This window comes from Dermacentor silvarum, chromosome 1, assembly GCF_013339745.2.
Source record: "Dermacentor silvarum isolate Dsil-2018 chromosome 1, BIME_Dsil_1.4, whole genome shotgun sequence".
Classification (NCBI taxonomy): Eukaryota; Metazoa; Arthropoda; class Arachnida; order Ixodida; family Ixodidae; genus Dermacentor; species Dermacentor silvarum.
The window spans coordinates 294,123,276-294,149,914 of record NC_051154.1 but is presented as its reverse complement, the minus strand read 5'-3'; the positions used below and the strand labels follow the sequence as shown (position 1 = coordinate 294,149,914).

The following is a 26,639-nucleotide window of genomic DNA, read 5'->3' as shown; positions in this document are numbered from 1 at the left end:
CCCACACATACAGCATACGGCGCGCAGAGACAATTTTATCGCCGTTGGACTTTATACGGAACCTCACGACGACGACGACAGATATGCGCCTGGAGTGTCCATATAATTGCTATCGCAATAAAAAAAAAGACTCTGACAGCCACAACATCATAAAACCCCTCTATTCTGAAAAGTAGTGACACTCTCCTCCTCGAACGCGCTTTCCGGATTTCACTATCCCACGGGCTGGCGCGCTGCGCACGCCACGCTTTTAACCCAGCGGCTGCCGGGCGCCGCGACAGAATCAATGCGCGCGCTTGTTCTTTTCGTCGCTTGACCCGTGTTGTGGAATTCATCGCCTAATGACACTGCTACAACTATGGTAAACTTCCAACACGTCGTGCTGATGAATATTTTCGAAATAAGATTGAGATAAGCTAGCCGAAGCGCTTAAAAATGTGTACCGTTCAACGGCTTGCTCTCCATGGCCGTGTCCCTTTGGCCATCCGTGGCGCGGCAGAGTACGGTATGCGGAAAATTTATGCAGTGCAGATAATTCATGCGTTCATTTCAGTTGCGAGAGTTTAAAAAATTAGAACAATAGGCAAGAATATACATGATTGTTTTTTACAGTAAAGCACTTGGGCTACGCGAGACGCATTCAGGGCTTGCGTGAAGCGCCAAAAAAAGAAGCAATGCACGCGCACGGCCGCTGGATAAAAAACCTTTTTTGTTTATCCAGCGGCCGTTGCACGCGCTTCCACTTCGCTTACGTCACTTCACAATAAGCCAACCAGCATGCAACACGTATATTTTACCAGAATTAAGAGGCCAAATGCAATTACAGCCGCCAAGAGGAAGCTGCATATAATGGCATTCTGGGGACGCGATGTAAAGCTTCAGACGAGTTTCTAGCGTCGCCTTTCTCTCTGCCACACTCCTGCCATGTATATGTACGCTTTCGACCACCTCCCGACGAGGCGTGCAAGACAGCGACAGCAGCAGTGGAAAAGTAGGAGGAAGAGGTAAATAAAGCTTGGTGTACCGGCAGCACAGCTCTAGATGTACCACATCGGAAGTAGAATGTTTTCATTAGAGATTCTCTCTCTCTCTGCCTCCTAAGACGGCTATACGGTGTCACCATTTGCGCGGCGAGACAATAAAACGTTCACGCATGCGACCGCTTCAAAAACATTTGTTCTACGAGACGTTTGATTACACGCTTGTCATATACAGCTCCCACAATGGGGTCACGACCATCTCCACTGCCTCTCTGTCTCTCTCTCTGTCTTTTTTTTACCTAAACTTTCGCATAATGCACATTTTATTACGGTCAGACCTGCACAACAACGATAACACGGGCCAGCAGTAGTCTCTTGCTGTCACGGAGCGAGCTAATTGATGATGATGAAAGCATTTGTCTCGGCGACGACGGAAGCGCAGGTATGCACACGAACGTGTCAACAAACGCGCATGAGTTGGCAATTCACGACGCCGCCCGGGTCGGGCGTTCCTTCCCCGCTTGTCACATCTCGTCCTCCACCGGAAGAACGAACCTCTCGGCGGGATCCAGAGTCAAGGGTGCGGGAACGGCGACGTGGTACCCGGCATATGGCGCCGGCATGGGAGTCGCTGGAGGAGGCGTGGTCGTCTTGCGCTCCTCAGTGGCCGGGCTGGAATGCGACCGACCGGTGTAGTTGGAGCCCTGGGCGACGGCCTGCGCGTAAGAGCCGTACGACAGGAACACGGACAGGGTGAGCGCCACGAGGAAGGCGACCGCGCCGCCCGTCACCACCAGCGCCTGCGTCCGGTTGGGCAGCCGGATCTTGGACAGTATCACCACCCGCCGCCGACGGCGACGATGCTGGTGAAGCTTGAAGCATCTTTCGCACTTGGGGCCCATCTCGGCTTCTGCTTCTTCTCCTGCTTGGTTGGTTGGTTGGTTGACGATGACGATGATTTGATTGACAGGGTCATAGTCTCCTATATAATCCATGCCTGCCAGATGAGCGCGAAAAGGCCGCCGTCTATGGCGGCGCCACCTACGTAGGGTAAGAATCAGCATATTGAAGGGAGCGGCAAACCTCATCACGGAGATATCGCAACTGCCGCATGGTAGCAGTAGAGGATGACGAAAGTTATTCACGCTCTTGTCATAATAAAGGTTTGAATTGGCGGTTGCGGACTATTTCTTTTTTGGAAGCCGCAGAATTGGAAACGTCGCTGTGTATGTTTCGCGGCTTTCCCTAAGTTTTTCCTTGCAGCGATATCGTCGAAAATGCGAAGTTTACTTTCAAAAAGCACACCTTAGACCAATACGTAAGTGGCGCCCCCATCACAAGTTTTGACGACGACCGCTTCATATTGCTATACACAACACTAACATATATATGTATTTACACAATTTTTATTCACTTTTACGTATTTTTTGTCACCTATGAGCACCAAAAGCGTAAAAAGCTCGCACGCGACAACCCTATGTAAGTGGCGCCACCGCCATACTTCCGACGATGGCCGCTATCCATGGGATCGCCGATAATCCGGTAGGCATAGAATATATAGGAGGCTATGACAGGTACCCGTGTACCCAATGGTCCTAGACTCGGATGATGATCACCGCCTCCACTCCACCGAGTTGAGCACAGCGCCGCCCCTCGACTTACGCAGACGTCACATTTTTCACGAATCGCCGTGCACGAAATGCTAGAATGAAAAGCATGTATAGCATACCTGAATAACTCAAGCAGGCTAGGTGAATATTTGTCACCGCCCCGTTTCAAAGGCGATGCCAATAAATCATCATCATCGAGTCGAGGTGGAGTGTTAAGTGGAGAAATGTTCTAGAGTACGGGAGTTAACGTCCCAAAGCAACAATTGGGCTATGATCGGGAGACGCATGCAGTTAAGTTCGCTGACATAATATTTCTGTGCCGTATTTACTCTGACTACTGAAGTTTTACTAGCGTCACTGCTCCTAAAGCATGCGCTGAATGGCCACAAATATCGTGTCGCCGCAAGATTGCTCGCCTTTCATTCCTTCACATGCAAGCTGTATCACCATCCAACTATGCTGCCGCTGCCGCTGCCGCTGCCGCCGCCGCCGCTGCCGCTGCCGCCGCTGCTGCTGCTGCTAAGAACTAAGAACTAAGAACCCGGAACTAAGGAGCCTTGTAGACTACCTGGAAGGCAAGACCGTCATTGTGCCGAAGGTGTTCAGGCGAGGATTGGCGTCGATCGTTTTTCTTGCAAAACGACATTCTCCTAAAGAAGAAATTCTCGGCTCTCCAAGCCAATTAACTACCTCCTCGTGGTACCCTCAGCATTGCGTCCAGAGGTTCTGCAAGCTCTCCATGACGACCCAACGGCTGGACACCTCGGTTTTTCCTGCACGCTCGCGAGGATACAAGAAAAATACTACTGGCCTCGCCTCTCTGCCGAAGTCGCCCATTACGTAAGGACATGCCGAGACTGTCAGCGACGCAAAACACCGCCGACAAGGCCAGCCGGACTTCTACAGCCGATCGAGCCACCTCGCCGACCATTCCAGCAGACTGGGATGGACTTACTGGGGCCTTTTCCGACGTCGACGTCCGGGAATAAATGGATCGTCGTAGCTACGGACTACCTCACCCGCTACGCCGAAACAAAAGCCTTGCCCAAAGGCAGTGCTGCCGAGATAGCCCGATTCTTCGTTGAGAACATCCTCCTGCGTCACGGTGCCCCAGAAGTCCTTATCACCGACAGAGGTATGGCCTTCACGGCTGAACTAACTCAGGCCATCCTGCGCTACAGCCAGACAAGCAATCGCCGGGCCACCGCCTACCACCCGCAGACGAATGGCCTCACCGAGCGCCTAAATAAGACCATCGCCGACATGTTGGCAATGTACGTCGAGGTCGAACACAAGACGTGGGATGCCATCCTTCCGTATGTGACCTTCGCATACAACACGGCCATGCAAGAAACGACGCACATGGCGCCGTTCAACCTGGTCTACGGAAGGAAACCGGCAACGACGCTTGACGCCATGCTACCGGATGTCTCCGACGAAGAAAATATCGACGTTGCCACCTATTTGCAGCGTGCCGAAGAAGGTCGACAGCTCGCCCGCCTGCGCATCAAGAACCAGCAGAGAACCGACAGCCGACACTACAATGTTCGACGACGCTACGTCGAGTACCAGCCCGGAGACCGTGTTTGGGTCTGGACTCCGATACGCCGACGAGGACTTACCGAGAAACTCTTACTTCGCTATTTCGGACCATATAAGATCATCCGACGTATTGGCGCATTGGACTATGAGGTCGTGCCAGACGGTATTTCGCAATCACAGCGGCGCCGCGCACGACCTGAAGTCATCCACGTGGTGCGTCTTAAGCCTTTCTACGCCCGCTGACGAACTTAGATCCTTTGTTGCTTTGTTATTTTTGTCCCTTTCTGTACGCGTGGTTTTGTTTTCGCTTTCTTGTTTGTAGCATCGGGACGATGCTCTTTAAGGGGAGGGTATTGACACGTATACATGTTTATCTTTCACCGGTGGCCGCTTTCCACCGGCTAACAAATGTTAAACGTTATCGCTCGGCGCAGGACGCGCCTGTATCAGAAGTTTCTAGAACGTTGTCGATGATTCTTTCCGTTGCCTGTTTTCACCGACGCTTATGTTATCTGATTGTATGACCGACGCGAATTGTCTAGAACTTTCTGGAAGACCCGCGGGCATCAGGGATTAATGTGGAACCTTCGATGACTCAGGTATAAAAGCCGACGCGTTTCGCAGCTGGTCAGATTTTCGACGATCGCCGACGGTGTTCGCCGCTATCGTTGTGCTTTGAGTGTAGCTTGCTTTTGTGGGCACAGGTTCGCCCAATAAACAACCAGTTTCGTCACACACAATTTTGCGACTGTTTTCTTTACCGTCACTACTACGTGACAATATATAGCCAAATTGGGCTACAGAAAAAAAAAATTGGCGTCGACTTCGACGAGTTGGCTATATGGCTATATTTGGGCTACGGAAAATCTGCGACTTGGCTTTGTTTCGGCTATAAGTGGCACATTAATCAACGCTCCAGAGGGGATCTGATCGAGTAGAAACAAATCTCGAAGGCTATGTTTTAGCTGACTGAGCCGGCAGTGCGCCTGTACGTTTGGGCGTGCGCGGAATGCCCTCCGCGCCATTTCCCCCTCCATTCTCTGTGCCGTTGTCCGAGCCGGTGGCTTTGATCTTTGATATACTTAAACTTACATCGCTCTACACCGTGAGACATCCTCGGGCATCAGGATGAGCCTAGGAGTAGAGGGTTTTTCACAGTACACTGTACTAACACCGCTATGCTCAGAGAACAAATAAAACTGGGTCAGGCGATCCTCGAGCCGACATCAAAGAAGCACGGGTAGATGGCACGCTCCAATGTGTTCACGGCCATGGCTTCTTGGTGAACTATCGCGCCGGGCACAGCTTTCGACCTACTTCACGTTTCTCACGCTAAGCTTTACTGCCATTTTCTTTTTCCTGCGAGATGAGTTTTTGCTTGTGCTTGCATTAGAGGTTCATTTCCATAGGTTCGGCTTAAGACAGAATCCTCCACGGAGAGGAGAATCGAACCATTGGGAAGTGGGCCAAGTATGCGAGAAAGTATAAAAAAGAATGGGAGCAAGACCCCGAGCCCAAAGTGGGTCCTGGTGCGTTTACTTATAGATGGTTTGCCCGTAACGTGACAGATGCAGGCACTTATTGTGCTAATATCGAAACATGTTTGCCACGATGCCATCAGTGCGCCACGTCACATGAACATCACCCAGTGTGTTAGCTTAGCAGGTGAGGGGCCGCGCTGCTGGCTCGAGGACGAGGGTTGGATCCCCGGCCACGGCGGCCACATATTTCGATGGAGGCTAAATGTTGAAACACCCGTGTACTTAGACTTATGTGCACGTTAAAGAACCCAGGTGGTCAAAATTAATCCGGAGTCGCCCAGTGCTTCATGCCTCCCAATGATATCGTGGTTTTGGCACGTAAACCCCTGTAATTATTATTAATAGCATATCAATATGGTTTGCTTTTTGACAGCAACCGGTTTTCACAGGATTACCACTGTTATCAATACCTTTGCTCTTTGTGAGCCGTCGCAGCTTTTGCCATTTCGAGCGAGTTACGTTCGAGACGTGCTCGTCCCCGCAAACGACTGCGCGCTTCTTACACGTGTGTGCCGTTTTGCGCAGCAACCGTTTAGTTTGGCTTACACCGACTGAGACAGAGAGTGGCATCTGTTGTCTCTCACTTCTTTTTAACGCATGTTCTGGGCGTGCTGGAGACCTAAGATGGTGGCCAGGTTGAAGTAAATGGAAACTATATAGTGTATCCCAGGTAACTCGGGCCAATATAATTAACGAGAAAACAAGTTAGGATGATGAGACAAATAACGCGAGATATTATAGCGTGATACACTGGTTTCGGCTCATAAAAAAGAAGCCGTGGGCGCGTCACCGTCGCAGACCGCTGGACCGCTGAAGTTTTAGTGCGCCGTAGGTGGTTGTCAGGTGAGAGCTCAATGATGCTGAACATTATTTTGCGTGTACGTGAGCTAAAAAGCAGAGTTCGTAGTTAGTATTACTGTATATAACTAAAAATAATAACTTACTACTATCTTTCATAAAATAAAAACACTATCATGTCACCTTCTGCAGCGATTCGCTGCAAGCGTGATCTCGACCGTCACGGCGGCAAGGACATTTGGTTACAATGGGTTGTGCGAAAAATGATTGCGTCGTTTAATGTCAAAATTTATATACAAATAAAAGTGCAAATAAAAATGGCTATAATTGGCTACTAAATATTTAGCTCTCTTTCTGTGTTTGGCTACATTTGGGCTACAATTTCTCTAACATTGGGCTACGTCGCCTCATCCGACCTGGCAACACTGCTCGTGCCTCCGGAGCTGCGGCAGTTTTCCTTCTCAGCAGTGGGTCGGCGACGCATAGGTGACAAAGATCGGCGGCGTGGTGAGGTTGAGCGACGGTAAGCAAATGGTTGAAAGTCTACGTCAGGTTGGGGGTCTCGTGCGTATACCTCAGGTGGCGCGTCTTGTCGAGTCTAGTGCTGGGGCCGGAAAGAATAGTCGCGGTATCTTGGTGCACCCGAGGCAGCCGCGATGCGCCTACGACAGAAGCGTGCAACGTGACCGGGAATTTCGCAAGCGTAGCATATCGGTCGGTTGTCAGCAGTGCACCACAGATTGACGATGAGCTGCTGTGCACCAGGGAATGGCGCCGGTGGCTATCGGAGAGGTTGAGGGGCCAACGCTGGTGGTCGACACGGAGGCTTTGCAGCGGCAGCCGCATACGTGAGTGCACGGTGCGGCAACAGGTGTCGGCTGAGAGGCGGACGGCAGCACGTCGGAGACCTGCTCCTGAATAACTTGTCGGAGAGACGACGCGAGATTGTGCGTAGGCACTTTTGGGGTCGGCAAATACGATAAACACGAGAGCTGCCGTGCCACTTCCTCATGCACATATTCTTTGATTTGCGACACTAGCGTCTCGTGGTCACCACCGATGGTTAAGGCGGCGAGGGAATCGTCTGTTGTTGCCGGCCGCCGAACCAAGACGCGTTGCTTACAGAGCTCCTCAAAGCTCTGGCACAAGGTCGTAAGCTCAGCTATGGTGCGTGGGTCCTTTGCCGGCAACATTTGAAAGGCATTGTCGTCAATGCATTTCAAGATGTGTTTAATCTTCTCTTGCTCGGTCATCGACAGATTCAGGCGCTTACACAAGTCTATGACGTCTTCTACGTAGCTCGTAAAAGTTTCGCCTTGCTGCTGCGCACGTCCGCGGAGGTGCTGTCCGGCGCGGAGCTTGCGCATGGCGGGGCGGTCGAATTCAAGTGGGTGAAGCACTCGAGTCTGTATTGTCATTCAGGTAACGCACCGAACCACCACGCGGCTGGCCGCTTAAGCAGCAAACAGGCGCCAAGGCTGTAGCGAACGAAGTGTCGTGTAACTGGCATTGTGCCCAATAACCCGGGAGGACCACCTCAAGGAAGACTGGTTGCATTTCGGGCGGTTTCAGGGAAACGAGGAAACCTTTCGCCCTGCAAACGTGTGAAGGCAACCAAGCCGCCCTTCCGACGGCGATTCGTCGCGTTTGGGGGCGTCTTCTGGGAAACAATGATGTATTCCGCCCCCGCAAACATGTGCAGGTGATCAAGCGAGTGCCCAAGGTCCTCAGACACTGCTTTTCCGTGTGAAAAAAAAAATTCGTCCAATTTTGTGCACAGCGATGGACTAGCGAGCCGGTAACATCGACAATATTTAAGGCCGTGCTGGCCCATTATTAAGGAAGACAGTCCCAGTCGACGCTGTCGTTCTGCTCAATGCCTCTCAACAGACCGGCGAGAACTCAATACGCGCGTCTCAACTAGAGATGCAAAATTTCCGGAAATTTTGAGCAATCGAAAAAAAAACTGCTTTTCTCACGTTTTTCTCCGAAATGTTGGAAAAAATGGAAAAGAACAAAGTTTCTTGAGCATACGGTCAATAGTTTATTGCGAAATGTCAAAAGCCATAACTCTGATTATGTAAATAACAGAAGTGAAATGCTTTCTGCCTTTTCACGAACGAATACAGGGTTTAGCAAATCGAAGACAAGCCAGAAGCATCACCGCGAACGCGTTCAGTTCTCTGTGGACGGCTGCGGCTTCTTAGAATTGTAACGGCAGTTAGAAGGAAACATGGATCAAGATGTCTCCCCGACCGTGAAGTGCATCCACACGTCGGAAATTGGCAGTACCATTGCAGAATCTGCTTCCACACGGCTTCATATGCGAACTTCCGCCACAGGTTGCACAAGTTCCCGAGGGAAAGTCAAAATTGAACAATAACGGGCACCAAAACATGAGACACCGCACCCGAATGACGAAGCCACGCTGACGCTGGAGCTGACATTATGTGATATCGATGGCGAGTGGTCAGCCGTCGATTGCTGTTTCGGTATCATGTGCTACGTTTCGGTTTCGCGTTCTGCGTTTCCCTTTCACGTTCAACGCTGGGTTTTGCCCAAGTTTTATTTCTGTACGTCTTTCCCCCCGGAAATTTTGGCCAATTTTTCCAACTGCGTCGAAAAAAAAAACGGGAAAAAAACTGTTTTTTTCCGGAATTTTCCCGTTTTTTTTTCCGCACTTCGCATCTCTAGTCTCAACAGCGTAACGACATCGCACCATATAATCTTACAAAATAGTACACGTACTCAAGGAAAGGCGACGACTTCGGCGTTTAGAATGCAGGTTAATGCTATTTTTTTTTCACAACGAAAGACGCATAGCAGAACCTTTTGCTAAGCAAACACATGACAACTAACTACCCCGCGAAACATCTCGTCTCATTCTATATAGTTGCAAGACAGCAGAACAAACCCTAGCAAGAAAATACGCACCGCAGTTTAAGGTACACAACAGCTGATTTGACGAAACAATACACCACGCTCGGGCATACTCTGGACGGGTTTAGAGGTGAGAACGCTGACTAACTGCGATGGTAAGCGCATGTGATGCTTTGAAAATTATGTCGCCATTGGTCTGGCTTCCCAGTCTTTCTCCGCGTTTCAAAGCAACGCATGTCAGGCGAAGAACGACGCCCGCGGTAGTAGAAACCCACGCATTAAACTTCCTACGCGTCTTCACGCCTTTGACGGCAGGCGCCACTAATCGTTACTAGCGGAATCACGTGACGCCCCCTCCTAGATTTTTTTTTTTCCCCATGCCTGGCCTAGCCAGAGCTGCGTCAGAGCGGCCACACCAACTGACGGCGAGCCGCTGTGGCAATGACATGAGAGCATGAAAATCTCGTCTCCTCTTTGTAGACTCGAGATGTCGCGTGCTATTTTCTTCGTCTGCTGACAGGTCGGTGATATGTCTGCGTTCTTCGTCCTTCGTTCTTAACGCGAGTCATGTCTTGAGTCAGTCAGTAACGTGTGTCAGGAAGTGGGTATAATGCGCCCAACCACTCAGGTCAACAATAACAAAATGAGGATGTCGTTGCCACTGATCATAATCATGTTGCTGTGCTATCTTTCGTTTCGGCGTCGTCGCGTTCTAAAGTCAAGGAGAATGAGGTACTGGGTGTCCCCTACGCGTCCTTGTATTCAGGGTCCGTCTTTTATATAATCGGATATGTCGCACTTGCGCCAAAAACATTTCCATCAGGACGTCTCAGTGTAGACTCATCATTGAAAAAAAGAAGAAGAAATTCGTCGGCCCTTCCACTCTGTGAAGATGGTTAACGAGCGAAGCTGCAGCATGCGGCCCCGGTGTTGATCGCTGGGTTAATCTCAATGGTTCATTAAAGTATTTCTCAATAATGAGGTTACACACACGTTCGGCTGCGACGGAGAGAACGACGTCACTGACAGTATGCCCGCAGTCTGCCGTTGTCGCTTGCGTTCGATGTCTCGAGTTTGCTCGACGGCTTGGTTAGCAGCATTCGCCCGCCATTGCCGCTTGCTATTCTTCGAAATTAAATTGCTTCAAAATGAAATCTGTCCGTACGTAAGACAATGAATGGCTCATACCTCCTTAAGCAATGGCTCATACCCCGTAAACGCGGCCTCCCCATTAAGACGACAGAATAGAAGTGAAATTCTACGCTGGAATGATGAGCGGCAACGCAGCTATAGCTGTTGCAGAAGACAACGACGACGAACGCAGGAGGAATGGCACGCGCGCGTGCCGAGCACGAGCGCAACCCGACAACGAGCCAGCTGCGGAGAAGACGACGCTCGAGCCAATGCTGATGATGACAGTTTTTTGTACACAGGCGATTTCGCCTATCCATATAAAGCTTCGCTTTAAAAATGCTAGCTCTCCCGTAATCGAGACTAGATGTAAGCATAAAATGGCTACCGGCAAAGCAGATTGGTACTAGCTACAATCTTAAAATAGGTGTAGGGCATGTTCGCAACGGCACACCCCACCACACACCACCACACCATACTGTGCACTGGTCCATATGGACGCAATAGTTCCCTGTCACAGACAGAACCTCGTCCCAAGTCTCTTCTCGGCCAAACACCCATCCGCGGCGCGCCGGACGCTGCCGGTCTGGTCACGCAGCGTGGCGCCATCTCTCGAAGAAGGCGGCGCAATATCCTTGCCGCGGAAATCACGGACCGCTGGCGTTGAAAACAGCACTGACAGCCCTGCCTCAGCTCCAAAAGATGACAATCAAGTGCCCTGTATCTGCCTTTTGACGTCGCCATTGGAAATGACAAATAAAACTTCAGCGTACTGGAAGTTACAGCTTCAGTGATATTGTGAGAAAACATCAGGAAGAACTCGGAAGCAATATTTTTTGTAAGTTTTCACTGGTTGCCAGGATGATTTCGTTTTGTTCTCGCAACGATGGTCGGATGTTCTCGTTTTAGTTTGGCTCAAGGTCACTTGAAGGTCGCCGACAACGAGAGCTAAAAGCATTTCATGCTTAAAATAATTGTTAACCATGACAATCGAAACAAGCGCGAACGAGGCCAAATCAAGCTGACAAAAGAAGAAAGAGCGATCGAGATCTGACGTGAGCAGACGATAGTACGAAGCGAGCGGTCCGGCTGAGACCAGAAATGAGTACGCATGGAGCGGTAGGGCGGGTCCGCATAACGCCAGTTTCTCGCGAGGATGTCACAGAAGGGGCCGCTCTCATCGGTCTCCGCCGTCTAGGACCATGTCCGCCGTTCGCGGCTCGCGTCTTCCATCTCTTGCACCTCGTTCGCTATTTCATGTTTCGCTGTGCTCGTTCGTTCGGTTACTCCGCCGACTCCGACGCCGCTCGCCGTAGGAACGGGCACCTACGAGCTGCGCTCTAAAAGCGCAGTGATCTCTCCCGCGCCTGTTCTCGGCGACTCATACCCACATATCCAATGCGGGTATGAGCCGCACGTGATTTCTTTCTTTCCTTCATTGTTTCTTTCTTTCCTTCTTTCGTGTCCCTGGCTCAGTCACATATCCATTGCGGGTATGCGCCACACGTGATTTTATTATCGTTAATCGTGACGTAACTGACGAGCATGTGATGTTATTGATGTCATGACCTATCCGTCGTGTTATAACCATGCATTCGTACCCTTCCATGCCAATTTTGGTATCATACCAAGTGAACGAGACGGGAGTTTTCGTAGGTTTATTTCCGCCGGAGTGTTTCTGTGGTCGGACCATGAGTGTTATTGCCTAGGCATATACGTACAGCTTCGCGGTAGAATGACGAATTTACAAAGTCGAAGAGACGTTTAAATCCAGAAGGACGAAGTTTAGGCAACTCCATGTACTTACCATAATTCTCATGCTGGTTGAACAGCCCCGATTGCAGCTCCCGTAGACACTAGCGAAGGGGTAACCTCTAGTAATTATTGTATCACACTCTATATATTGGGTGGTTTCTTAGCTTTCCTCATGCTACGCCAGTTGTCAGCAGATGCCTGACTGGTTTGCTTTGCCTTCTCTAGAGGGCGCGAAAGTTTTGAGGCGCGGACATTGACAAATGTATGGGAGGGTAGACATATTTGTCCGAAGTCCGAAGGTCCGAGCGGCCACGAAGCGTCCATGGATGGTGCCGTGCCAGGTGCCGGGAGAAGCAGAGGCCCAGAGCCACGTCGAAGAGATGGGAAAAGGGTTTAATATACAAATTTCCATGATCTGGTTTTCATGTCCGACGACTTAAAACACTCAAGCTCTCCTTTTTATCACTTTCGTTTCCCTCTTTCACTCGACGAGGGAATGCACTTTAGTTCTTCTTAGCCAATGACCATAGCTTATTCAACCAGACCGGATCGTCATTCAAGAGGCGTACTGCTTTAAAGCCGAAACCATACACCGAGCCTCTTTTACAGCGAAGCTTTTAAGGGCTAGTTCCCCCAGGGTCCTGTCCGCGTGTAGAAAAAAAAACTATTATCAGCATTTCTGCTACATGTGCGTGGGGGTTTGGCTCCATGTGCGTGGCGGTTTCCCGCCAGTTTTCCGCTGACGGATGACTAACATGACTGATAGGTCATGACATCAATAACATATTGCATGCTCGTCAGTTACAGCACAGTTAATGATAATAAAATCACGCATGTCCGGCCCCAACGTGCGAGCGGCCCGCAACTACGACTTAGCAGTTACTTAGGACCTTAATAAAGTTTGTTGACTGACTGACCCACTGACTGTGGCGCATACCAGCATTGGATATGCGGGTATGAGCCAGGGACAAGAAAGAAAGAAGGAAGGAAGGAAAGAAAGAAAGATATAGAGAAAGAAAGAAAGGAAGAAGGACGGAATGAAAGAAATCACGTGTGGCTTATACCCTTAATTAATTTATGCGGGTGTCACCTTTGAAGAGTCAACAGGCCGATTTTTCATGTATCCGGAAAAGATTGAAAGATAACCGATGCTTACAGCTTGGAAAAAAAAGGAGGGCAGCTTGTACTAGAGCTGCAAAGCTGAAGAAACACCGTACCTGGGAGTCGACCAAGTTTTGCTAAGTTTTTGCTATGTATTACTATGTTAGTGCAAGGTTTTACTTAGTTTTATTATTTATTGCTCTGTTATGCTAAGATTTTACCGTTTTTGCTATGTAATGCAATGTTATGCCAAGATTTTTTAAGCGGCGCAAACGATGTGCTCGGCGCAGAGACACTAGGCAATGTGCCGCCGTCGCGGCGTCACAGTGCTTTATACGAAGGTGCGAACGAAGCGCCGCGCAGCGACGTCATGGCGTTTTTTTTTTCTCCGCATACACGGCTGTGGAAGCTTGGCGATGTAGGGGAAGCGGCGGTGCAGCGTGGCGCGGCCGGGCACAGACATGCCAGGTGGTTGCTAGGCGACGCATAATGACGTCAGAGCTAGGCGCAGCGCGGCTACGAGAAGCGATGCGGAAGTCGGAGTGGTGACGTCACAACACCTGTGCGAAGCCAGGCGCAGTTGTGCCAAGTCGATGCTAGGCAACGCAGTGACGTCATCGCTCGGCGGAGTTTCTGCTAACGATTTGTAGCCAAAACTCGATCTTAAACCGCTACGCTGTTAAAAGTTTATATAACCAATTCACAAGCTTCCTTCCGGGTGCGCCCCAGGCTGGTTGCACCACACAAGAGGAAAGGCCAATATATCTGAAAGGAGTGGTTACTATATCATTTCTTTCAGAGGCGTGGCTTCAGCAAAAGTGGAGAGAGTTGTCTAGCATTCTACACTCCTGCTTGAAGCACAAAGGTTTGACGAGAATTACGATTCACACGTACCTGCACATGTAATGGCTTTAGGAATTTGAAATGTCACAAGTACCAGCATACAGGTCTTCATTTCATTTGGGTCATTTAGGATCCTCGATGAAGTAGACTGAGGATTTCCAGAGCTATGTATATTGGCTTGGCATATTCCATCGGTGAGCAATCCACTGTTCCTAGGAGTTTGAATGGAGGGTGGCTGGTGAAGCCATCTCTTGGTTTTTCTAAGGGTGCTTTTGTTTCCACGTGTAATCCCACATATTTTGTGTTTAAACAGTCATGCTGCCATGTAAGTGACACAGCAATTGACACTGATGAGCCAGTGGCACTTAGAGAGTCTGCCAAGCGTGGGTCACATGGATAAGCTCTCACCAACCAAAACACAAACGTTTCACTATATTTTTTGCTTTATTGAATTCTACTATTCATGGGGAGCAATATGAGCTATTTATTGTGTTTTCTTGTGCTTGCACAAAAATGCATTGTTTTTTTTTAAATTCATGGTGTGCAAAAAAGTAACCAAATGAGCTATAAGAAAACTAAAAGCAGATTTTAAAAGCTAAGCTCAAACTCTGTAAATGGTGAAAATTTCATTGAGCTGTCACAAATATTCAAGAAAAAGTTTTCCCGAGTAGCATATCCCCTTCAGTAAAAAAATCGAGTTAACGCAACCAGAAAGCACATCAGAATGTTACCAAAGGGCCAGAATGATCCCTGAGGAAATGTTAAAAAAATGGCAGTGGGAAGCAAAAGGCCGGTCACAAAACTGCTTAAGGACAACCCCATGTTGCAAAGCCTTTGTACAAGAAGTGCCCTTTAAAAGCAGGGGTATGATAAATAATGAGTTAACTATACAACGTATCCTTCACAAATTCCTGTATTTCAGTCTGGAGCACATTCCACGACCCAACACAAACAGATGCAACAGGTCTGCACATCAAGTGTATGTGTGGAAAAGGGAATCCAATTCTGCCATTCCCCACAACATTCACATTTTATTAGAATCGCACGCTGTCATATGTATGAGGCCGCCTGCGGCGCGAAATAGAAGAGGAGCACGTGAAGCACGGTGTTCGGAACGGCACGAGCTCTCGAGGCGCGTGACACGAGGCGTAATCGAGGGATGAACGGCGCTGTCCGTTGATTATCGACGTGGCTCCGGGCCAGGAAGGTCGCATCGCCAGCTACGCTCTCGCGACGGTAGTCTTGGGGGTCTGGCTGAGTCCGTGACGTTGGCCATCCAAGGTGTGGCCGTCGACCTCGGCAAGTTCGAGCGAGGCTCCTGGACTGGCTGCAGCTTCTCACGGCAGGACCGGGCACCCCAGAGAGGATCCCTCTTCTGCAGCAGACCGGTACGTTCGATTCTCCGCGGGACGCCACGTCGGCACTCATGAAGACGTTGCGACGCATCCCGATGCTAGGCCTATCCAGGTGGGCCTAAGCAACGCCGAGCGCCATCACTGACGAATTACTGACGAGCTCATCACCGACGAAGTACCGAAGAGCTCATCACTGATAAATGAGACGACGTGAATACGGCAAGGCGACGACTATATCATCAACGAGAGCACCAACTGCTTGGGGAAAAGAGCCGACAAGCTGGAACACACGTGCGACGACGGGTGCAGCGAGGTTACTCTTCTTGGTAGCGTTTCAGGCGTGCGCGTCAACGGGGTAGGACAGGGTTGCCTGACTTTGGAGGATTAGCCGCCACAGACAAGCGTAGGCGTAAATTGAAACATGTTTAGTGTATTAAGCTTTAAGTTGTACTTGTATTTGTTCGCTATGTTTTAGTGTGCTTGATAAGTTTCAGGTTTTTGGTTTTGAGTTTGCGTGCAATTAAAGATCTGTTTGCTGTGTTGCCATGCGTCTTCCTTCTTCATCTATTACAACACCCGCACGCCCCCGAGATCGGTGACAAACACGCGACACACGCACAAACACCCTCGTTGAAAAACAAGGTCAATGGCCTGTGGCAGCCAACGCGGTAGGAGCAGCTCTTCCATGAACGACATCTGCCAGTCTCGGCCCATTGACGTCACCACAATGTAGTTCTCGCAAAAATCGTCCTGGCGCTGAATCTTCCCGTCCTGAACACCCGCCCAGCGCATAAGAAGCTGTCGCACCTGGAAGTGAAAGGAAAAGAAATTCAAGAAATTTTGAAAATACCACGCACTACACTCATCCAGCGCATAAGAAGCTCTCGCACCTGGAACTGAAAGGAAAATAAATTACAGAAATTTTAAAAATACCACATACTAGGGGTATTGATAGACTAGAAGCTTCTTCGTTGCAGGTGCTTGTGTTAATGCTGAATGTGTTGACGTAGTTGACGTTCTGTGATGTTACATTTGTGCAGATACCATGGTCATCGGCCTATTTATGTTCAATGCATGATCAACGCCTGTCCCATTGATCTGCAATGACCCATCTGGTGCCAGTTGACCCAATCTGATCGGTGCAAATTTCCCAAACGAAATGCGGCCGCCGTGGCAGGGATTTGATCACGCGGCCTCGTGTGATCCTACTCTCGCCTGCTGTACAGTAGGCAAGATGCCGAGCCCAGAGAAAGAAGCTAGGTCGTGCTACACCTTTGGCCGTAATGTGCAAATCTGGCTGTAATACGCATTAATTTGCTGGAATAAAAATATTGTGAAATTCTTTATACTTTTTTTACTACAGAACGTGAGAGTTAAAAGGTTAAGTAGATCTCAATGGTGTTCAGATACATGGTGTCACCAGGAGTTGAAAGTGACTTCAGAGTATGGAGCTAACCAAGTGTGCCAGATTCTTCAGTCAGGAATAGTCATTTTCGGAGGTCATCATTAGAGGCCGGATCTTTAGGCATTAAAAAAGCGCGTTTTAGGCCTCCAATATCATAAATATAGGCACAATGAATTTTTACATAAATACAAATATAATTTCAATCGAAGACGTGCGCGGCCTATATCTACGATAGGAAAACAAGAAATGTTATTGTCTATGATGGCACAAAGGCGCCAACAGTTGAACATAGCCGTGCAATTGTCCCATAAAACTGCTGGACTAATGACGATCAATTGGCTTCATTCAATAACCACACTGCTCATAATCATGTTCAATGGCCACTGTACTCGAGCGTCGCATATAGTGAAACTGGCACGAAAAAAAAATACTTGAAAGCTGGGAATACGGATTTAAAAAACCGATACATTATGCCTGCCTGACGCAATTAAATTAAGACACAAAAACAGGCAAATAACAAATGCAAGAGAGACTACGATTTATTAAGAAATTAGCATGTTCTTACATGAGGACTGTAAGCAACTCTTCGCAATTTTCTCATATACAATGACACTATCCGAATTGTACACGCCCTACGTCCCAACACTGCCAAATACAATTCCGCCCATTTGAAGAAATATGTTTGGAGAGCACGCGGAACGTAGTCTGAGAATCGCTGTAAAAATTGTGGAAACAATTGCAAAGTACCACCATCTCCAGATTTTTGGATTCAAAATTGTGCCTCTTGTCACTGAAAAGGATCTCGTACGCTGAGAAGGAACACCCGACGGCGGCTGGGCTGGGCTGGCTAGATGATCGGATTTAACATTCCAAAGCAACACACGAGCAGTGAGAGACACCGTATACGAGGCCTTGAAATTCATTTTGACCACCTGGGATTAACTAAAGTGCACCTGGCGAGATGGAATACGGTTGCCACTTGCAAGCTTTTGTACATCACATTAGAACACGTTACTAAAAACAAGCATCCTATAAGTAAGCCCCGTGGCAATGCTTACGACAGTGCCAATTTAATATATGAGTAACAACGATGGTAGGATCAAAGATGGAGGTGATAACATGTTCGAAAAGCTTGAAACCCTTTTGCAATGCCCCAGAACTTTAACTGTACCAGAGGGTTGGACGAAGGCCAGCATCATACTAATACATAAAAGGGGAGATGTTATAGAATTGAAGAATTACAGACCCATTAGCTTGCTTTCAGTATTGCACAAAATATTCACAAAAAATTATTTCCAATGGAACCACGGCAACACTTGACTTCACTAAACCCAGAGAACAGACGGGCATATAGAAGGAGTATTTAACAATGGATCACACCCCATCATGAGTTAGGTAATTAAGAGATTGAAAGAGTACAACCAACTATATCAAGTAGAACCTCGTTTAGCTTTGTAAAAAAAGAGAGAGAAGAACGCACTAACCAGGACGACATACGAACCGAAGTCACTAAAAAAACTGCCACACTGAACTGTAGTTACATAGACGTAATGCGAAGCGTTGCGCCAATTGTTGCGGCACGATATGCTGACGCGCGTCCAGTTGGTAGGGCCCGATCAGCCCGAGGCGCACTTTCTCTTCTTCCTGTTGCATCTTGTTTAGGAGGGCCATGGGAAACCAAAAAGAAATCCAGCTGGAATATGACGCCGCCAGAGCAAAACACGACGCTCACTTCACGCCTTCTGAAGCTGGGAACGGCGCTGCATTTAATCTGCTATTAAAAGCTTGCAGTACGCTTCTAACGGCACTATGCCACACGCTGTGAAACAGTAGGTAAATATGCTTATCAAAATAGGATTGACGGTGATAGCTGTGAATGCGACTGGGAGAAGAAACTGTGTGCATGCCGGCTTTTTTATGAGACACGGGCGGGCGAGCACTGCCGAAAAGCGGCCATGGCAAGCACCTGCTGCTGTCAATCACGTGAGCCTCGTGCCTTTTCTTGTTCACATGGGATCTAGTGGCCAAAAAACGTATCGCGCAATCGCAGTTTGGCGATGTACTCAATGTTGGTGCCGAAAAATCGTGTTTCCCGGAAACGTACGTATTAACCGGTAGAAAAAAGTGTAAACGCATTGGTTCATTTTATTTCTCAATCATGAATGTTGGCGCCAGGAAACTACAAAACAGGATCAACATGGTTCTGCTGCCTATGGCTTTCATAGATTACTGAAGTGTGTTGGTTCAGCAGAGATACAAGCATGCAGTCATGAAGGCATTGTAGAGTCAGGAAGTACAGGAAGTATAGGCGAACATCTTAGCAAATACCTATGAAGATTTCACCAGCCACCTTATTCTTCACAGGAAAAGCGGCAAAATAACGATGAAGAAAGGTGTCAAACAAGGAGGCGCAATCGCTCCAATCTTATGCACTGCGTGCTTAAACCATTAGGCTGCTAAGGACTAGGAGTGAGGATCAGCGGCAAATATATCAACGACCTTTGCTTAGGACATGACAATGTCCTGTTCATCAATGATGTAGGTGATTTGCAACAAATTATTGAGGTTCTTGGCCAACAAAGAGTAAAAGTAGGGCTGGAGATAGATATGCAGAAAACATAGGTAATGTTCAATAGCCTCGCAAGGGAACAAGAATTCAGGTTCACCAGTCAGCCTCTAGAGTCTGTAAAGGAGTATATTTATCTAGGTCAATTACTCACAGGAGACCCTAATCATGAGAAGGAAATTTACAGAAGAATAAAATTAGGTTGGAGTGCATACAAGTGTCAGGTATTGCAAAATCCTGACTGGGAGCTTACCACCGTCATTGAAAAGAAAAGTGCACAATCATTGCATTCTACCGGTGCTACCGTATGGGGCAGAAACATGAAGGATAACAAAGAAGCCCGAGAAAAAGTTAAGGACCGCACAAAGATCAATGGAACGAAAAATGTTAGGTCTAATATTAAGAGACAGGAAGAGAGCAATGTGGATCAGAGAGCAAACGGGGATAGCGGATAATGAAATTGAAATTAATTGTTTATCCATATAGGGAGCCTACAATCTATTCAAAAGAAACCAGACACGAAATAGCAAGCTTCGTGAGCTTTTCCTGCACTGAAACGGCCCAAATACAAGAAAATGTGTTACGTTATAAGTCACTGAGGTTTCGGCACCAATTTCTTTTTCTAGAGGAAAGTTTCACTTTCATTCATTCCAGTAGTAGTCAACCCTTTACCATCAACTGAATCAAAATAGTTTAGAAATAACACTTGAACAGGCTAAGCTGACCTAGTATGCTGTTTGGTGTCCCTTTAAGAGAGAGGTAAACCAAAAGCTGCAATGACATGTAAGAGCACCAAAGCATAGACCTTTTACCCTACAATGGTGCGCAATGAAACAAGTGTTCAACACTTTCACTTCTCCCTGTAGCAAATGCAGTTTGCTTTCCTTCACACACAAAAAAAATAATTAACAAAGGAAAAGGGACAACAAAAGTTCCCCCAGCAGCAATGCACTCACTGTTTACCGTAACACCAGGTGGTGCCTACGAATGCTTACCAACACCAATAATTACTTAAAATTTTAATTATGGGGTTTTACGTGCCAAAACCAGTTCTGATTATGAGGCACGCCGTAGTGGACGACTCCGGAAACTTGGACCACCTGGGGTTCTTTAGCGTGCACCTAAATCGAAGTAACACGGGTGTTTTCGCATTTCGCCCCCATCGAAATGCGGCCGCCGTGGTCGGGATTCGATCCCGTGAACTCGTGCTCAGCAGCCCAACACCATAGCCACTGAGCAACCACGGCGCGTCCCAATAATTATTTCAATGCTTTTCTTTGATATTGCCCATTATGTATCTATAAGCAATTTCCCCAACTGTCCGTCCTTAACCCATGCCTCACAATGTCACAGACCACACAGACACTCACTCACACAAATTGCCAGACCAATCTGTAGTGCTCACTGCATAATTTATACCAAGATGGCGCCTGTGAATTCTTTCTAGCACTAATAATTTTTTTCTTTTATACTCTCTTTTGCTATCGTATCATCAGCCACTACGCATCTATGAGCAATTTCCCCAACTGCCTCCGTCTACCACAAGCCTCGCCACGTCATATACTGCATAGGCACTCACTTGTACGAGTAATCAAGACCGATGTCGCCAAGAGCTACCACACTAGGATGGTCAAGGGCATGGACGTCCTCTTCAATGTCCATGTTATACTCGTTGGCCATGTGAGGATGGCTTCCAAAGGCACCCCAAACACCATCCTCTGACAGCAGGTAGCTCCAGACGTGGCGCTGCGTTATAACAAGTTTAAAATCAATAGTGTGGACAGAGACCTAGAATGTAAAATGTGCTCCCTGAACAAAAGTATGCCTACCAGGTGTGCCGCGATAAAACTGATTTTCCTCTCTCCACCAATGAAAGTCACTAGAAACAGAGGACTACAGTATGAACCTTGCATTGCGGACCATCGAGTGCACTCGTCAATTTCAGTCGTTGCATCTGAATTACGATTAAATTCGTTTTTACACAAGCCTTTGGTCCATATCCTTTTGCTCACAGCTGTACCTCTGCATGCAGACTGAAAGTGAACTCGGCAGTTCCTCCATATCCTCTTCACTAATGGATTACATGGTTGTCTAAATGACTTTCTTTTTCAAATTCTATCCAGTCGTGGCAAAGAAAGAAAATCCGATATTGAACTTGAGGTAATTACTCCCCCTCCCCCCGCATACTCAGTGCGGCTCCATTTTAATTCAATGTGCTGAGTGTTGCTACACACAACCACTTTGCTGAAGGTAATACCATGTTTGACGACATGTTCGACGTTCCATCAACAACTGCGAAAGAATTGTTTTTTTTTTCTTTTTCGTAAGGCTTGCAGCAAATACAATTAACCTGTGCATGTGCGTCGAGCCATTAGTTCAATTATCTTTATGAAAGTATGCAACATGGCTGACCGTACAATAATAGACTGATATTTATTTACGCACTAGGCACACACTTAGTCAACGAGAACCGTGGATCCGCCATGGCACCGTGGAGGCCCAGGTTCAATTCCCACCCAGACCGAAATTAACGAAATTTTAATTTCAAATACATTATTTGCTTTCCTTACAGTAACCTCCCTAAGAAAGTTGACGTCGATCCAAGCATTTCGTGACGTGTTTTTACTCTTTTCGCCGTCGGCCATTTTTCGGTCATGCCGACTACGCCAAAGGATTTTCACGTAATGGGGCATATAAGGCTATCGCATTATTAAGGACGCACTGCTATCTATGTAACCATAGCAGAAATCTCAAACACTGGCTAGTTTCGTCTCCCAATTCCCTTTGTAGCATTCTGGTATTGTGGCAATTTTTTCTTGCATTCATGCTTTTCACTGTAACTATACCAGCTTGAAAGTGATTGGGTTGCATCCAACCATGGCAGTTTGCTCCAATGGGGGTTCCAGTTTGGTCTACCAACTAGTTCTCTTCCTAGAATCCTGATATACTTCGAAAATATGGCAATTGCAAATTTCAGTGCAAACATACCTGCCTAAATGTTGCTGGGTTGCAAAAGTTGGCCACACAACCTTCATAGCTGTCTCGAAAAGTGTCTCTGGTTGAGGCGGAACTTCGCATACGTTCCGGAGTGGCCCACTCGACTGAATATGAAGTATAGGTTGCACTGAGAGTCCACAAGGCCCACCTTTGCTGGAAGCGAGTACGGCATCTGCTTAGAGAGCAGAAGAACAATGGGTGATGTAGTAAGTGCCATCTCTGAGGACCGCGTGGCAGTAGAAGAAGGTGACCAATGGCTGAGCCACCGTCGCCACCGTTGACCACGCGTAAGTTCAGTGGCCTGTGGAGTGTGAGAGGCAGGCTTAGGTCTGAACACCACTTCTGCTGTGTCTTCCTCCTGATAGCAGAACATGTTGAGGGCAAGCCGATCTTTGTCACCATCCTGTGAGCAAAAAATGTTTATTAAGAGATACGAGAAACTGACAACATATGAGTCTATGCCAGTACACTATTCTAGAAGAACTTTCAGTGTTTCTCAAGTAGACTTATGAGAGTGCCACAGCGAAAACATTTTGGCATTTCCGGCTTAGCGTAACACCGGGACTGAGCTGTAAACAGCAGCGTTGATAGCAAAATCTTATGATGTTGTGTTGAACCAAACTACATGTGCCCCTTACTGCAACCTATGGCTGTGTATTATCTTCCCAACGTTTAACTTGAGTGCAATCTTGGTGCACCCTTGGTGTAATTTGAGTGCACTCTAAAGACATAGTTTTCTTTGCAAACAAGTGCCGCACAAGATGTCATTCTAGCGCATTCTGGTAAGAACACAGCACCTACAAGTGGCTGCTTGACAACATCCTTGCTATTGGATAATTCACATGGCCAGGACTCCATGACCTCTACTTACTTGCAATTTTATGCACATTTTGCAAAGAAAACCTGCTTTACAGCTAAAGAGAGTGTACAAATAGGCACTTTGTTGTGCACTACTCTAACAAGAAATTCTCTTTTCAATTTACGGTAACTTGTCTAAGTTAAGTTTTCCTGCTGGCCACCTATACATACAGGAAGGTCCAAAGAGGCACATATGTAAGCAAGTTGAGCTAAATATGGTTTAAAGCATGTTTATCTGTTTTTGTACACACACCAACTCTTCGAATGCACTGCAAACATCTTCAGCACTCAGCGCACAATCTGTACAGAGTGCACAATGCCTTAACACTTTTTTTAATCTTTTTTATTTGTTTTATGTATTGCACTTACAGCACAAAGAGGGCACATATAACACTAGCCAAGGAATCCAACCAGAGATAAATGTGGAAGCAGTTAGCCTGCATTGAGCCTTTGGCTTTCCAAGACAGGTGAGGAAACGTGAATGAGTCTGCAGTGGATACTATTAAGGGACAACTGGAAGAGTGTTGGCACAAAGAAAAAAAAAACATGCACTGAAGTGAACTTTCTATTTTGAATAAGCTAGCTTAGCGTATAAAAGCATGTAAATACCTGAAAAGTTAAGAGAAATAAATGGAGCTGGGCAGGCCATGTAATGCGTAGGATGACTAACCGGTGGACCATTAGAGTTACATAATGGATACCAAGAGAAGGGACGTGCAGTCGAGGACAGAAGAAAACTGGTTGGGGTGATGAAGTTAGGAAATTTGCAGGTGCAAGTTGGAATCAGCTAGTGCATGACAGGGGTAATTGGAGATCGCAGGGTGAGGCCTTCGTCCTGCAGTGGACATAAATATAGGCTGATGATGAGGATTATGAGCAGTCACTGGGCACCAGGTTTGTGCTATAGGGCGGGTGATCAATTTCCTAGAAGCCACAGTCTTTTGCTGCAGCCTTTGCAATGCTCACCAACATAACTGGAGCATTGCCGTGAAGCGGACGGACGCCATGATGGAAAATCGCTCGCCTCTTCATTTATTGCGGCAGGCCGTTTGTGCAGAAGTGACGCGTAATACTGTGCGTTCATGGTGGTATTTCTTTCCTTAAAGTCGATCAAGAGAAGCCTGCGGCTATCCCAAAAGATTGGTGCCATGATCTTCTTGGTCGACTGAATCGCCTTGGCTTTTTACAGAGTCACTTCCTCCGGTTTGCGCCATTCCATCGATTCTCTTTTGGAAAGGGGATCGTAGTAAAGGACCATGGTTTCATCCCCAGTGACAATCGACTCCAGCACTTTTTTCTCATTCCCATTACAAAGCTCTAACAACTTGCGAGAACAGGTCACACGATGCTCCTTCTGCACAGAAGAAAGGATTCGAGGCACCCATCTGGCACTGGCCTTTGCTATGTGAAGCTTCTCATAAATTATGCGGAACACGGTCTTTACAGCGACTCCACCCATGCCGCGATTTCTTTCAACCTCAGCCTCCTGTCGTTGAGCACTTTGTCCTCAACGAGAGAGACAATTCTTTCGGTCATCACCTCCCCGGGCCGACCACTGCTGGGCTCATCAACAATGCTCTCTTCCCAGGCGAAACTATTTTGCCCACTCCTTCATGGTGGAATAAGAAAGGGAAGCTTCTGCGTACAGACTATCCAAACGTCGTTTGATAAAACTTGGAGAAACCCCTTCTTTGGTAAGGTACCTAACCACGGCTCGATACTCGATTTTTAGCATTATCGCCACTTAGCGTGCCTTGTGTTTGTCAGGCAAGTGCATGCTACTGACGAACATGCGCGCCGAATTCAAACGCGTACGCTGGCCTCCTAAGAGATGGCGCTGTGTATCTGAAGCGGCCATTTTGAAATCACTGTATGTTTTAGATGTCATGCCGGAAACTTGTGGAATTGCCCTCGTATTATGTGGTGTGATAAAATTTGGAAATTGCCGGCCCGACTTGGAATCAGTCAGCGGAAGGCAGAGGCAATTGGACATCTCCAAGAGAAGCCTTCGTCCTGCAGTTGACAAATATATAGGCTGATAATGATGATAATAAAAAAGTCACAGAAAAAGGCTTGACGTATGCACATAAGACTGTCTGGCAAAGCGAGGGTTCCCCGATGTATATCTCCAGCTACAAGTTATCACTTGTGTCAGCGTTGTTTGTTGGAACTTATTTATTCCTTGACTACGCTTTGCTCAATATTCTATCAAGCCATAATCAGCCAAGCATTTCCAAACAACTTGAAAAAACGTGCTGTAGGGCTAGTCAGTCTATCATCGCTGCAAACAGTGCCAAGGAATACGGGGGCCAAGCAAGGAGACCGAGACTGATCGGTTGCCTTCAGAAACAATGGAAGCTCTAGGGATAACAAGGCTGTGAGAATATTATGTCAGCATGGCCTCTGTTATATTATTCGAGAAGCTTGCGTTTCCTATTAGGGTCTGGCAGATTGGAACATGCAGTAGCTTTTATTTCTTCTTTTTTGCTTTTCTTTGTACCCTTGTGTGACGTTCAGTCTATTACTTGTCAGACAGCAATTATTCTGTGCAATCAGGAAATACACTTTCAGTTGTCAGTGTGCCTTGCGATTGTCTCGATCTGCATGCTTGTCCTGTGTTCTCTGGCGCCACTTGCAGCCACGAACAATTCGGTCATGCAACCCCCGAGAGTCACTGGTGTGAATGAGCCCTAACATAAGATACATACCGTAAAAACCCTCGTATAGGTAGAGAATTTTTTCCTGATTACCAAGTGCAATTTCCACCCCGTACAATATGCGGATCCCAACAATTTTCAGGTCAAATTCGCAGTTCCGATATCGATATTGCTCAGTGCGATCATCATCAGGTTCTTGCGCCATCATCAGTCACCCCCGTAAACACGCTCACTTTGCAATGGCAACACTTTGCATAATGTCAGGATCACGAAAGCAGTATTCGGCTTCTTTTAAAAGAATACTGATCGTAGCTCCAGAAAACACTCGCAGCTGTACTGCAGGGCTGCAGTTCGGTGTGAAAAAGCACAGCATTCGCCGGTTGGAGGAAGCAAAAGTTGTCGCAGTTTCACCTGAAAGGCGAAGCATCAATTGCGATAGCAAATTTGTAGAGCCAAACGGAGTAATGATATAAGCTTTATCAGCTGTATAAACTTGGACATACAGCAGCACCGGCAACACGCAGAACTGTTGTCGACGCCGTCGGCGTTTTGCCCGCGTTCGCTCAAAATGCGTGCGGCGTTGGTGCTGTTGCCGGAGCCTCTGATTTAAATAGGCACTA

The 26,639-nt window shown here is 47.5% G+C and overlaps 1 protein-coding gene across 1 annotated transcript in view; it reads right to left on the bottom strand.

The window, feature by feature from the left end:
- Positions 1-21,082: 21,082 nt before the first annotated feature.
- Positions 21,083-26,639, bottom strand: part of LOC125942883 (uncharacterized) — a 50,326-nt gene continuing 44,769 nt past the window's right edge. Inside the window, exons 8-9 of the mRNA XM_049661134.1 lie at positions 22,496-22,536; positions 21,083-21,253 (exon numbers count right to left, since the gene is read on the bottom strand). Coding sequence (XP_049517091.1) covers positions 21,083-21,253; positions 22,496-22,536 — 212 coding nt within the window. The remainder of the gene's footprint in view (positions 21,254-22,495; positions 22,537-26,639) is intronic.